The 15155-nt window shown below is 37.0% G+C and overlaps 1 protein-coding gene across 3 annotated transcripts in view; it reads right to left on the reverse strand.

Moving 5' to 3' along the window:
* Window positions 1-15155, reverse strand: part of LOC134744526 (lysine-specific demethylase 3A) — a 220458-nt gene that overhangs the window by 57298 nt on the left and 148005 nt on the right. For all 3 annotated transcript variants that reach the window (XM_063678327.1, XM_063678328.1, XM_063678330.1), the window contains one exon: window positions 4583-4624. In XM_063678327.1, the coding sequence (XP_063534397.1) occupies window positions 4583-4624 (42 nt within the window). The remainder of the gene's footprint in view (window positions 1-4582; window positions 4625-15155) is intronic.

Genomic DNA, 15155 nt, shown 5'->3' on the forward strand with positions numbered 1-15155 from the left:
ACGTTGAAATTTCAAGGTGCGTTGGAACCATAAGGCGATGCAATTTAATACAAAAACCCGCGTGTATAATTATCCAATGTGGAGGTGGTCGAGCATAAGCTTCTGGAGTGTCTTTCCATTCGCTTACCAAGCAAAAAGGCAAGTCGATAGCTTACGCGAACCAGTATAAGTGCATTTTCCGATAGCACATAATTGTTATGGTTCTGGAGGTCATGTTAATCTGATCTTCTCGAGAACACGTGCAAGCAATAGGAACACAAGGCCTGATAGAAAGTCGTGCAAGATTACACGGTGCGGACGGAACCGGTCGCGAAACCCGGGCATTAGCCGCTATAAACACCGGCTCCGATATGTGCAACATGTGCAACAATACGCGATCAATTTTGTACTTTTAAAAACTTTCACAATATGTCAATGAACTGGATGTTATTCTGAGGATTCTCAAGAGAAAAAAAACTAGAGCGTTAATATTCGTCTACTCGAAATCTTATTTATAGGGTTCCGTATTACCCAAAGGGTAAAAACGGGACCCTATTACTAAGACTCCACTGTCCGTCTGTCTGTCTGTCCGTCTGTCGGTCACCAGGCTGTATCTCATGAACTGTGATAGCTAGACAGTTGGAATTTTCACAGATGATGTATTTCTGTTGCCGCTCTAACAACAAATACTAAAAAAGTACGGAACCATCGGCGGGTGAGTCCGACTCGCACTTTGTTTTCGCCTTTAGCTACGGAGCTCGGCGCCATGCTACAAGACCTAAGCAGGGCAAGCCTTGAGGTAGGATTAATGATTAACTGAACATATCAAAGACCAAGCTCATGACTAACAGCCGAAAAATAACAGTGGTAGTGGATGGAGAAGAAATGTCATATATATGTCCAAGAATACATTTACTAGGGCCAAATAGTCTCTTTCCAGGCACGACAGGACAAGGAGGTCGCAAGACGAACAGGAAGTGCCTGGAAGGGATATTGATCTATGAAGGAGCAAATGAAGGGAGATTTCCCTATATCTTAAAAATTACCTTGACGCCTTTAACCGCAACTGGTGAGAGACGGGTCAAGACCGGGATACGTGGAAAGGGAGGAGGGAGGCCTTTGCCCAGCAGTGGGACACTCTAAGCTCATATAAATAAATAAGTTTGTAAGTAAAATTGTTCGTAAGTTTTCTAACACAATGCATTATTGTTAAAGAAATAAATAAAATGAATGAATGAATGAATAAGTATAACAGTAACTTTTGCTTATACCATTCACTTGATACCAGCGTTACATTCAATTTTATTTTATACCCAATGTTCCAAATATCTTGTGAACATGTCATCTCGATCCTCGTCCATCACATCCATCTTAGTCATATTTCCTCACCAGTCTCACTTCACACAAATTATTTACTTCTACCTAACGTACCCTTAATTCCTGTCTCTTACAGCAATCCACTTTGTTCAAGACTGTTTACATTCTGCAACGCATTGCTAATTGAAAATATATCAAATTTCAACCCTCAACGTCCTGCGATTTTAGTGGGTAATTGCGAGGACTTGTTACGTTTTAGTGTTATCAAATTCACTCTTATTTTACAAAATATATAATTGAGACAAATTAAATAGGTACGTGTACATTGGCACTGGTACCATTAGGGTATAAATATGCAATCGTCCTATCAAAAACCAACCAAACCATGTTAATTAAAAAGTAACCAGACCCTTAATCGAATGCCCTTTGCGCTAGCGAACTAGCAGTCCAGTTCACTAGCATGCCAGCAGTAACTGGCAAATGGCCATTAGATCCGGCAGCGAGGACGATGAACCTCGACATGCGGGCTCATTAATGCACCCGCTGCAGTGTCCAGTGCAGCCGTCGACTGCGCGGGGGCAGGCCAATTATAACGGTCTTCACCTACACTGCATTACGTGCGCCAGGATCGGACTTTAATAATGACAACTCGTGCCATTGTGATAATCTCGCAAATTTTGTGAAAAGTGGCGATGTCACAGAGGCCAACAAAAAATTTGTAGTTAAAACGAATGAGCCCGACAAAAAATTAAAAGTGTTGAGCTTCTTCGCATTTTTCGTGCCTCATCTCATACACATTTACATAAAAAAAAAATATTAAACCCTCATCTTATTTAAATGTCAACTGTCTGTAGCAGGTAGCAATGAGAACATATTCAGATGAAGCAAATTGTTTTGCACAACAATACAGGTCTCTGGACCCCAAGTCGTTGACGCGAAAAATATAATCTCACATACATTAGATCAGAGCTTTGACATAAAACCGCTTTATCTTAAAATATGAACATTAAAATTACTTTTTGAATCAGCAGCCAACCGGTTTCGCGTGTTAACATGTTATGTTATAAAACTGATCCAAAATTTATCGGAGAATTAGACACGGTACTTTCACCGGCGACTTTCTTGCTCGCACATGAGCCGAGACACGAAATACAGGTCCGACTTGTTCTTTTGACCTCTCGTCGTGACGAGATGGTATTGTTCACGAACGCCTTTGTGTTACCTGTCAATCTGTTTACGCTTTTCTGAGCTCTCTGCTAATGCCAATGTACTTAGAAAAAAAAACGTCGACATACTTCTAACGAAGTTGCTATATTTTCTTTTGTAACTATTGACAGTTTAAAAGTGATTCTTTGTTACTAAATATGCGGAATGGAATTCAGTAATAACCCTATTCAACTCTCGCTCAATGCCTTCAGCTTATACAGCGTCATTAACAATCTCAATAACATCGAATTACTTAATTACTGTATAATTTGCGTGGTCTAGTTTGCAAGACTATAATTATGATTATCAGGTAAACATGTCTATGGCACGCAAAACATCGACTAGGTAGCTAAGCTATACTGTACAGGTTATACTTGAATACACTCACACGAGAGCTTCAAAGGCTTGTTTATATGTGTAGGAGTAGGAGTTACGAACATGGCGTCTAACCGTCAGTAAGAAATCGGTTCAAGGCACGATCGAGTTAAACACACCAACAAAAAACGCGAGACCGGTTTCTTCTCGGCCGCCATCTAATGGCTTCGGGGCGTTCCGTCTCATGAATATTCATTTAATTAAGTACACTAACATTTATATATGAGATTCAGGCATGACACACAACCGGAGCATAATCATTAGGTACCAAACGTGTTCCTTTTCTGTTTTATTTATAACGTTGATCAATAAAATGTAAATGGTTTGAATTCTTGTTACAAAAGAACCTCGAATGCTACCTAATACATATCAATGTTTGTCAAGCTATTAAAGCACCTACGTAACTAAATTTGAATGTGAATAATAAATATTATAATAAAGTAAATATGAAAAGCAGAAAGGTCTCTGCCAATGAAAGGTTAGCTTGTTACTTGTATAACAGTGATTTTGAGACGCTATTGCAAAGTTGAAAATTTTAACTAACGCTTTAAACCCTAGTGTAACCTTGTGATTGAACTAGTTACTCGATTCAACGTGGCTTGAAAAGGTGCGCTATGGTACGAGGGGTAAAGAAAACAAAACGGGCGGCAAGGGTGGCACTAGCACGGCTAGCACCTCGGTGTGTGGCGCGCCGGTGCCGGGTACTACAGGGAACAGTGTTGTTTTAACCGCCTTCCAAGTACTTCCAAACACCGTTCGACAAACCAAACATCCAGTCGCAACTCAATATGCGCACAAACACAATTTCAGGCAGATACGAATAAAATAAATAACAATTAGCCCCGCACCGTTGCACAGCAAGTTAACATTAATGTTTTAGTTTAGCATAACTCGAACAGACGCACGCATACAGAATTATGTAGAACTATCGATCGAAATTGACGTGACCCCGTTACTCGGATGCCGAATTGAATTTTAGATTCGTTGAATGATAATAACAAATGTATATGTCGTTCGCTCTGACCTCTGGATTTTTTTAACTTACTCGAGTGAAGTATAAGTGGTCCATGCATATGCAGATTAGGGTTGAACAAACAAAGATATGGTTTCATATGTAAAATTATGGATGGCTATCTCGGCTTTCAACACAAACAATTTTTAACGCTAAGCCATAAAGCCCCGCACAAACGAGCCGATTAAGGAAAACGATTATGACATTTACGATGAGCCAAGCGACCTCATCTCAAAAGTCATTTCCTGGTTTTCTGAGTTCTTAGGTAACTGTAGAATCGAACATCATTATTAAAATTCCAAATCTTTAACGGTTCACATTTATTTTCATTAACTGTAAGACCCAAATTAATGTTAACAGATTCGGCTCTAAATTAAAACTTTCCCGTCAGGTCCGTGAATTATTGATTACTTTAATATTCACCCCTCAAGTGTGTCAGCAGCTTTATATAAGTCCATTACAAAACACTAGGCAAAACATTACAGTGACGACGTTGCGCTGGTTATTTGGTTTTAAAATCATCCTTGGAACGTAGCACAGCATGACGTCCATTAAACACCATCTGCACATCCAGTTTGTTTGTCTTTAGTGCCTTTAATTTTTAGGACGAAGAATATAATTTACGTAATGTTACAACTTTGCATTGAATTTGATACTTCTTAATGGGTAAATGTAAATATATAAAGAAAATACCTTTCTTATTAATTTCGACGGTCTCACGTTCAGGCGAGGAACCTGTAACAAAAAATAAAAAGCTTTTAGCGCAGGGCGCAGGCGTCGGTACAACTTGAAAAACCTGTAGTGAAACTCTGTCGAAAAACGAAGACTCATCAATTTAAAGGTATATATAATTAACTGAATATTTTAGTTGCCAATAATAGGCTTCGACCGGTGGAACCAGTCGCGGAGACGCAAAGGTGCAAGACAAACAGGCTCTACTCTACTTAGGTTGACATGATTTATAAAATTATGTTGTTACTTAGCCACGACCACGAGTTGCCACGATAAATGATAGGTATTTTCTATTAGCAATTTCAAATGTAAACACCTGCACGACATTTTGATTAATGACTAAAATTGTCATTTATTCGGAAGTTACAGCATTTGACAAAATTATGTTATTACATTTACATTTGCATGCTGGTTTTGGTTCAACAATTCGTTACTAAACTAAAACTATGTAACACTGAACTATGTAAATATACATATATCATATATGTGTTCTATCAATCTATATGATTTCAGTAACAGTTATATAACTAGCTTAGAAAAACGACCTTCAAAGTTTGTACATAATTATGGACTCTGTTCCTCTATGTAACAAGATTAACCAATAAACATGTTAAGTTCTTTTCATTTTACAATAGAATGAATATAAATATGTATCAATTAATGTCAATTAAGGTCTTTCTGACTGTAAAGATATCAGTTAAACGTTGACATGATTTTCGTGACGCCATCATATATAACTAGTTATACTTTTCAGTGTTTTAAAATCAATGTCACGTTTGAGTTATTACAGGCAGCGAATGGGCAGATGTGGCTGTGCCTTGACAGGACAGGTGGATGGTGAGGACAGTAGTCAGAGTCAGAGCCCGCATGGACCGCCTTCCAGTGCAGCTGGCGGGTCACTCACCCCCTCACTGGAAGCTTAGTGACTTCTTTATGTACTTAGAAATTATCAAATAATTATAAAGTTAAATGGAGTAGCGACTACTTAGGACACAAGTTTGTATAACTTTAAAAAGGTGTAACTGGAAAACCCTGTTATAATTTTACATTGAATAACTAGGTATCGACTTTAATGTTATCGTTTGTTTTGTGATCCTTGAGAATTTATGGCGATGACTAAGTTCATTAATTGGATACTTAGCTTGCTAAAACAATGTATCTACTTGACAAATGTAAAAATAGCAAATTACTGTTTCTGGTAGTAGTGGTTATAGATAAAAACCTTATAATTTAAAGGAATAAAAATAATTCAAATATGTAAGTATCTAGCCGATTATTCAAACAGCTACCTATGTGAAATTGTAGTTGGAAATAAGTAATTAATTCATTGAAAACCATGCTTACAAATGTGTCTATATGTGAACAGCTGTGGATATTGCGCGCATGACTGAGGCATTTATGCCAACCTGTTTATAAGTTATGCAATTCAAGTGGAAACATATAAGTATGTAGTAAGCGGTATGCGGCCGTCGAGCGTGCGGGCATTTAGCGTAATTGACTGTCAATTGTAGAGAAATAGTATTTATAGGCCAGTTTGTTAATAAATCTGCCTACGAGCATACATAGAAGTTGGTGTTTGTCATGATACAATTTATACATGTCATTATAAATAACATTAAGTAATTACACATATTTTAAGTACTTAGAGCGCATTAGGTATTAAGGGTCCCCGGCAAGCTCGGTTCTCCATACAAACGTAGTGCCGCTCTCATTTTAAAACTGACTAGATTGCTCTGAAACTTTGTACTTACAGGTAAGGTATATCTAGGTCTGTAATTAGTTTATGTAGCTTCAGATACCATAGCTAAAAAAATACAGCGAATTTAAGTTTTTCATACAAAACTTGTTGTTGCTCTATTTCGTTTGTTTTATAAACTGGAGCTATATAAACTAATTACAGACCTAGATAAACCTTATGTCATTGTATGTGCAAAGTTTCATTACAATTCAACACATAGTTTTAAAATGAGAGCGGAACTACGTTTGTATGAAAAGGTGCAATTCGGCCGAGCTTGCCGGGGACTCTTAAGTTAACATAATTAATAGTACTAATGAACACAAAGATATTCCAATATCTATTTTAAACAATGAATACAATGCACAAGAACTGATATTACAACTTGCAACCGTTACCGATCAGTGACTACACCAGCCAGCAGTTACTGCTGCAAGGACGCAGAGGCGTTGGTCACAAAAGAGAGGGTGGGACGGAGAGGCTCATCGAGCTTGCTCAAATGCACGTGCTGGTACGATCCAGGCCGTCGGTCAGCAGAGGCGTATGCTACGGGTACGCTAACGCTAACAACTGATGAACTTGCAAAAAGAAAAATGATATAATGATCACCTAGTTTATAAGATCGAGTAAAAAGTAATAAACTAAAGCTGTCTGTCTAAACCAGTTAGTCAGACGAGTTACACCTGGCCCGATAGTCATCCAGTTAATCCAGACCGGACAGGTGGCAGGAGACGGATTAAATTAATTCATCATAACTACCAGATATCATTTATCATTGCCGCGGCAAATTGTGAATGATTGCGTGGTTGGTTGAATCGATACCAACAGGGCCAATAAACGAATCTGAACTGTAATTAACGACTGGTTATTGGGATTCATAAAATATACTTAAATATACTGCTATCAAAAAGTATCAAAGCGAAATGAAATTGAATATTTTGTGTGTGCGGCGATATAAAAAGAAATGTATTGGTAAAACCTTTTAAATATTCTGTAACTCTCCTGAAGCCAAAATATGTAGGTACATTCATTTCATATTTAATTGAATTACAAAAAAAGTGTAGTTTACACAATCAGAAAAGTCACATTAAAATATCTGTAAAAAAATACTCGCAACACTCCACTGTAAATAAATTCATAACTGGTGTAAACTGGCTCAGCGACCTCTGCAGCGTGTTTTTTTAAATGACGTCTTTTATACAAACAAAAACTTATTATCAAAATGTTTGTTAGACGGTTCTAACGTATATTTTGTATACCATAATCTTGTGTTGAAAATCGGGGAGATTTCCTTCCTACCTTTCGTTCCGTTCGCTTCTTCGGCACCAAAGAGAAGAATCATAGGATAGAGCGGTACTGTCATAGTAAATTTTGTAACCACAGTAAATTCACTGCCATCTATCGACACACTTTAAAACTAAAAATGTAGATTTACAAAAGTACGATAAAATGTATTTAAATAACGATAAATGATTTTTTTATTTGCATTAATTATTTTTGTATGATTTTGACCCATGTTCTTTGACCGATATGTGTTAAAATTGTTAAATAACAAACGAAACAGTTAACGCCCTCTATACGAGACTAGGCCAAAGGTAGTGGCGCCATCTGATCGAGAATCAAATTTTCGTCATTTTCGAGGCACGTTTTTTCCTTAACTGTATCCACCTATTACAGTTATATCTATATCTTTGGTGTTACCCACCTGTGTTACGCTATTTCAGGCGTTTGAAGGAAGAATGTGAACGCATACGTTTAATTAAACCTACGCCGGTGCAAAAGCACGTGTCGTCAGCTATATTGGTTTTCGAGCAATGGTAAGAAAACGTGTGTTTTAGTATTTTGTCGCAAAAAAATTGGAAATATGGATAGCAGTTAAAACTGATAAGCTAACCGTTTTCTTCTCCTGTTTTCACATTGTTCTATAGATAAACTACTTGGCTATCAGCATGCTGGTATTTGAGGATCCCTAAATTCGACGCCACTTTTACTCTACACGCGGTGAAACATATTGCGGCGTCGAATTTGGCTTCCTTTATGTGAATTTGTAACACAAAAATTTGACATACATTTTCTTCATTTTTGTGTCACATTTTTGCATGTTTTTGTGAATATTCCATTGTGTTACCTACACTTTTTTTGCAATTCACTTATTTATGGAACTATGTAAGAACTAGGTAAAATAAGGACTATATAGCATTTTGAACATCAGGTATTATAGTTTTTTCAGTTGGTGTGTATTCCCCTTATAAAATAAATACAGAACCGCTACCGAATTTAAAATAATAATACTGGTACAAATTCGAGCACGTAATTTCGTTATCTATCAATATCATGTATTACTGTAATTCATGTAAATGCCAAAATGGCTGATTATTGTTTGATGTGGTGATAGACATGAATGATGTAATGTGAAATTAATTTGCCATAACCATAACTATTTTTAATTGTAGTGAGATTGAGACGAGTTTTCAGCAAGCGTTGTTATATGACAACATTACAGATCAATGAGATTCTGATAAAACTGTCACTCAAAGTAACATAACTCTAAACATTATAGTAGAACATTGGTTACTAACTCTAATCTCTATAAATTACATACTGAAGTAAATGAAAGGACTCTAGGGACCAGCATTATGATGATCTAACACAGTCGTGCAATAATACTAGGTATGTACAATACAAGTAAGTACATAAAGTTATGTATCGTTCATAATGTGCGACAGTCATGAGCCGCTGCAATATCCAACTCAACAATTTGCAGTTTTTATTTAACACCAAACGTTGAACTGGAGCACATTTTACAGACCAAAAGTGGATTTTTTTTCTCGTTTTAAAATCATTTAGCTAAAGCGGTCTAATGGCCGATAACCAGTATGCCTGCGTCCGTTGAGACTTTGAGAGAGCAAAAAACAGCCGTTTCTCCTTTTAAGGGACCGCGTGTGCCTTTCTTGATCGGCATGCGGCCGGACTAGTCCGGACGGGTCCAACGTGAGAAATGGGAGCTGGGGCCGGACTGGCCGGAGCACTTTAACCATCAACATACGAAATTACCATTCGTCTCATTCTTTCGATCCTTCTACGACTCGATCGGGAGTAGAACCCGAGACCAATGTCGGATACATGCCGTGTAACAACCTCCGGCTCCGTCCAACTGATTTTGTATTTATTTATTAGAGATAAATCACAAATTTTACATGATAATCGATAAACAGCATCGTTAAACCAGATTCACCAGAATGGTTTGTCTCGATAGTCCATTCCGTACTTACAATCAAATATACAATACAATACTTAGGTACACATCCAATTCGTATACAACACAATGATTGCAAAGAATCACAAGTGAGCGCATCGCTTATCACACCGGCCGGCCGAGCAAAACTAGAACCGGTCGGCGCATACTCGATACAGGCTGCTCCATTTATGCTATACGAAATAACGACAATGATAAGAAAGCCAACAATTTCACAACATCAATAAATGTAGCTATTCCATTTATGACTTCGACCAAAATTGTGTTATGAATGCATTCCACAACTGATAAAACGTTGAACGGGAGTTAAACGGATTTATCATCTAACGAGATATGTACTAATCTTGCAATTGAATATGATATCGCCGACAACTTCGATTCCTAAAATAGATAACAATCCATCACCCAGCGAGGCAAATGGAGTGTAGATACCTATGTACCTATATAGAACATGACAAGCGACCGCTCGGCAAAGGGTGTGAAAAGCGAAACATTGTACGCATAGAGTAATTTATCTCCATCGATCACGCAGCCAACGTTATCAGAGTCTTTCTGGGCTCTCTAATTGTGAGATAAATCATGGATAAATCGTGCAGGAAACGGGTTTGGTTCGACCGAGACTAGCGAGAGCTTTAGCTGGGACTGGGACCGGTCCACGGTATCACGCTCGATGTTTGACCGGACGAGCCTATTGAAATTACCTGTACCTACAATTAAACACGATACTCGCTTCGAATTGGTCTGCAGTCTTTTTCGGATTACGAGCGTTAATTTAATCTGGTGCGTCTGGTGGTTATTGTAGCGTCCGAGTATTGTTCTTGAAATAGCGCTTTAAATAGAACAGCTCTTGTTACACTATCCAATTTGATCATTAGTGACTCAGCTGTGTAAGTAACTACATTACAACTACAGGATATGAAGTAGATATAAAAAAAACGATATTGAATTACAGTTGCTCAAGAAAACGAAGCTATTTGTAAAGAATCATTGCTTATTGAATCGCATCACCGGCACCCGCGCAAACTCTCTCAGCACTCCGCTGTTATGATAAATTAAGGCCGGTAATGTGAGCGCCCGCACTTGGCAAACATGTTGTAAAACAAATAAATAATAAGCAGAAGTAGGTAGTCTGCGCTTGATACCGGCTAAAAATAGTTTTGTTTTCATAAACCCGATATGAGTTTACGCTAGTCCCGGGAATGAGGTCACACCAGTTGGTTGCGATGCGCGCGGTGTCGAAATGTGCGGCTACCGCGACTACCGAGTTTACAGACACTAATCAACAATGCAGCACCGTGTTAATTATACAAACACTTCAAAGCAACATTAAATTTAGACGCGACGCATGCATGTTTTACGACTGGATTAGAGATTTTTCGAGTTGGGTTAACATTTAATGGGTCTGCTATTATTGGAACTCTATTTCGAGGCTGATGTTCGGTGCCAACTGCATTTTTAGCGGCGAATATTTTCTCGGATATTTCGCAGAAACGATTAAGAGATTTACAAAGATATTTGGAGCGTATAAACATTGCTATTTTCTGTAATTATTTTAGTCGTTATACTAAATATACTATATTGTGTATTTCCTTCCTTATTATAATTAATAATAACTATAACATGTGTTATATCTGGATCAGTAAACAAATGTACATATTTCCTTAGTATGTCGTTACTTTATATACAAAACATGTAATTTATTTTAGCCTATTTTACATTTCGGTCGTAGGCGGAAAGAGAAGGATTACACTTGGCACATTTTCAAAAATGCACTCCGGTATTTGGAGACTTCCGCTTTTCGCCTCGTCCATGTTGTACATTTCATTATTTATAGAAGTAACATCGACTCATGTGTAAATAAATCATAAATCATTATTTTGAATATGAAGGAACTGTAGAACATACAGTCGACGTATGAGTAACACGAGTTGTGCGGCACACTTTTCACAACTTGTGCCAGAAATAGCGGACAGGATAAATGACGGATATAAACTTCCTTCCTCTTATATCAAATTAATGAGACCCTTAAAATATGAATTGTCAACAAAATGGCCTCTAATCGCAATGTCCTGTTATCATCAAAGCGTATTGTAGCTAAGTAGATATCAATCATGTTTACTAATCACCAATCACGACTAGCCATCAATAATAAACTCAACGTACTGGTGGTTGCTTCCAAAAAGCCCGGGGTCCACTCGCCAACCTAACACCAAGAAATGGTTATTTTAAGAGTTAGTGTCTACTATCCGTTATCCGTCAAATTTGTCTTTGTAGCAAATTATTTGACCTAAAATCGGCATTGCATCTTCCGCGTTGCCCAAACCTTGGGCTTCACGGTTAACGGCTAGAAGGAAATCTAACCTAATTAGCTTTATAAACACTTTTTGCGACTATATACTTACTTGCAAAAAAAACAAGTTGATACTTTAATCGATTGTGTGTAAAAACATGCACAACGATAACGCTGGCCGAATAAAAACTACGTTAACGAGGTCATTTTGCTCTGTGAATAGTGATGAATCCATTTAGATCATGAAGCCATCCACTCAGGTCAAACAGTTTTTATTCATGGATATAATTGTAAATACCTTGGTTACAAGCGTAATATCCGTGATAACATTAAAAGCAAGAGCAATCACTATTGCAACATAGTCAATAGTCATATTAGTCATACATAAATGTCTGCTAATAATAGAGAATTTCTTAGTAGTTTTCTCATATTGGACAAATACGGTAGACGCCGTAGACGGTAGAATCGGGTCGGGTACGCAAAAATGTCGTTGCGAGTTGCGACCTACTTTCAGATTTCAGTACCTACTATTTTATCAAAAATCATATCATTTTATTTTTTTATTTTATCAATTAATGTATACATTCAATACATTGGTAATTGATATACGTTGGTTCGATACGTTGGTGTCAAAGGATAAGAAATAAATTAAAAATTGTTTGCCAAATAAATGGTGGAGTTATACTATGGAAACTACGAAAAGTCTAAAAGCGTAAATGGGGCATTAAATATTGATTAGACAGCGCGGACGGTCGCGTTTCTTAGAAGTAAATCATCATTAGTTTATTTGTGGCCTGACTCACCGCTAGACGAAACCTGGGTTCGCTCCACTTACTAACGCTTCACTTGCTATTTATTAACCCCAGTTAAAGCGTCAGCTATTAAACGCGACTTTCCATATTCTGCGGTTGTACTTACGTCAGAGCAAAATTTCAAGCCGAAACAAGTTTAGAAACATAGGTATCCAAATAATTATGGTGTAATACAAAATGTTTATTGATATTAAATGATATTAGTCTAGGAGTCGTTAAATCGTTATATGTCACTTCAATTAAGTTTTTATTAGCGGAACGACGGAAAAAATGTATTAAAACAGCACAGACGATAGCACTCAAGTTTCAATGCCACAGGCAATCGACTAAATATGACAAAAAATGGAATATATTTACCACCAAAGGTTCTTTATTGTGGGTTATTGCTTACTTGCATAGTTATGTGCTCATGTGCTCAAAAAACTGATCACGTGTACCGTACATATGCTCGATAATGGCAGACTGGCACATACTACATAATGTATTTCTGTTTATCTAAGATATTTTTGTAAGGCATTCGTTTCGGTTCGAGATAATGTAGTTAGGTAGGTATTTACGCAATAACATTGTCTTTTGTTTGATGTTGTCATTGTCGTTTATATAAATATGTATTAGTTGTTATTCATGAAGTTTAGTTTAAAAAAATAAACTGCACCATTGGTATATACATAATTATATATTGTAAATAAATGATCAAAAATAAGATGAAATCGGTTCAAGGATTTAAGGTAGAGGGCATGTCATTCACATTTATTCAATTACGCCGTTGGCGACTGGATAAATCTTCGCTATTGACGTCATTGGGGTGCATAAGATGTATACAATGACTTCAATGCTGTGACTATAGTTACAGTATTACTTAGGTATTCACCTACGTTTTAACTATTGTTATATGTTAAGTAATTTTTTATGAAGGTAAAGCAATCCAAAGCTTTCATTAAATCCATTCATAGGAGTCAAGTCTACGTGGCTCTACACACCGTATAAATATACAAATAAAGTAGTTCCTGGCCAAAATTTTAAGCTAAAGGCGGTCGCAACTCGCATTCGCAACAAAGGTCAATAGAATTGAATTCAATGTTCTCCAAGTTCCCATGGCCGTCGGAAACAATAACAGAGCAGCACTTAAAACCGAGAACAATCGTTCGAGTGGAAACAAGGCAACGATATAAATCAAGCTGAGCATTGCGTGCAGCGCCCGGCCATAGATCCACGTTCATGCATGCGCGCCGCGCTGCTCTGCCTTCCCGCCGCTTATAATTACCGAGTACTTTCGCCAACCAACGGGCCGACGACGCCATCTTGCTATTTATATTTGCAAAATGGCCGACAGCGCGCTCCACGTGTTCCTCTTTCTTTTGGTGTTTAAAGAACCAAAGTTAGTGCATTGCGTTCTAACATTATTTTGAGGTTGGATGTGATTTTAATGACTTTATTATTTCGTGAGGAACCCAGCATTAGGTACCTAGATAGGTATAACTACAGTGTATATTCCAGAAGATTTATTTACTTATATAAGATATGAATGCGTAAATAAACTAGGTAAGTATAATTATTCAGATTTAGAGTTGAGCAAGGTCCAACAAGAAATTTACATTGAATAGGGTGCTGACTATGTCACGATGTGACAGGGCAGTCGGAAAGGGCACCTTGACCAGTAGAGGAATGATTTAAAATCGTTTATAGGGTTCCGTACCCAAAGGGTAAAAACATGACCCTATTTCTAAGACTCCGCTGTCTGTCTGTCTGTCTGTCTGCCTGTCCGTCTGTCACCTAGCTGTATCTCATGAACTGTGATAGCTAGACAGTTGAAATTTTCACAGATGATACATGTATTTCTGTTGCCGCTATAACAACAAATACTAAATATATATGAATATCATGTTAACAATTTTTGTTTTGTACAATAAAGTGATTTACTACTACTACTAAAAACAGAATGAAATAAAATATTTAAGTGGGGCTCCCATAAATGAGATTTTTTTGCCGTTTTTTTGCATAATAGTACGGAACCCTTCCTGCTTTTTTAGTTTAGTTGACCTAGTATAGATATTCACCATTCAAGTCTATAGTTCAATATTCAAGTATAGTTAGGTAGGTACTTAGAATAAATATAGTAACGAAAATAATATAAATCAAAAATATGCTAAACCAGTTAATAAATAATTAATGTTATGTATACAAGTATAAAGTTATGTATACAACAATTAAATTAGTATAATAATTGAGACTTCACGTTATAATAATCGCATACGCATTTGCATATAAATCTTCGCGATATTCAATTCGAATTTTTTCGAATTCAATTCAAAAGGAAACTGTTATATAACGTGTGGTTGCACAATACAAGCGGTTTGCCTCCAAACGTATAAATAAACAATAAACATCCTATAAGGCAAACAAGATAAATCCTAGTCTTTTACATGATACTAAAGATAATT

This window comes from Cydia strobilella, chromosome 10 (genome assembly GCF_947568885.1).
Source record: "Cydia strobilella chromosome 10, ilCydStro3.1, whole genome shotgun sequence".
In the NCBI taxonomy this organism is placed as follows: domain Eukaryota; kingdom Metazoa; phylum Arthropoda; class Insecta; order Lepidoptera; family Tortricidae; genus Cydia; species Cydia strobilella.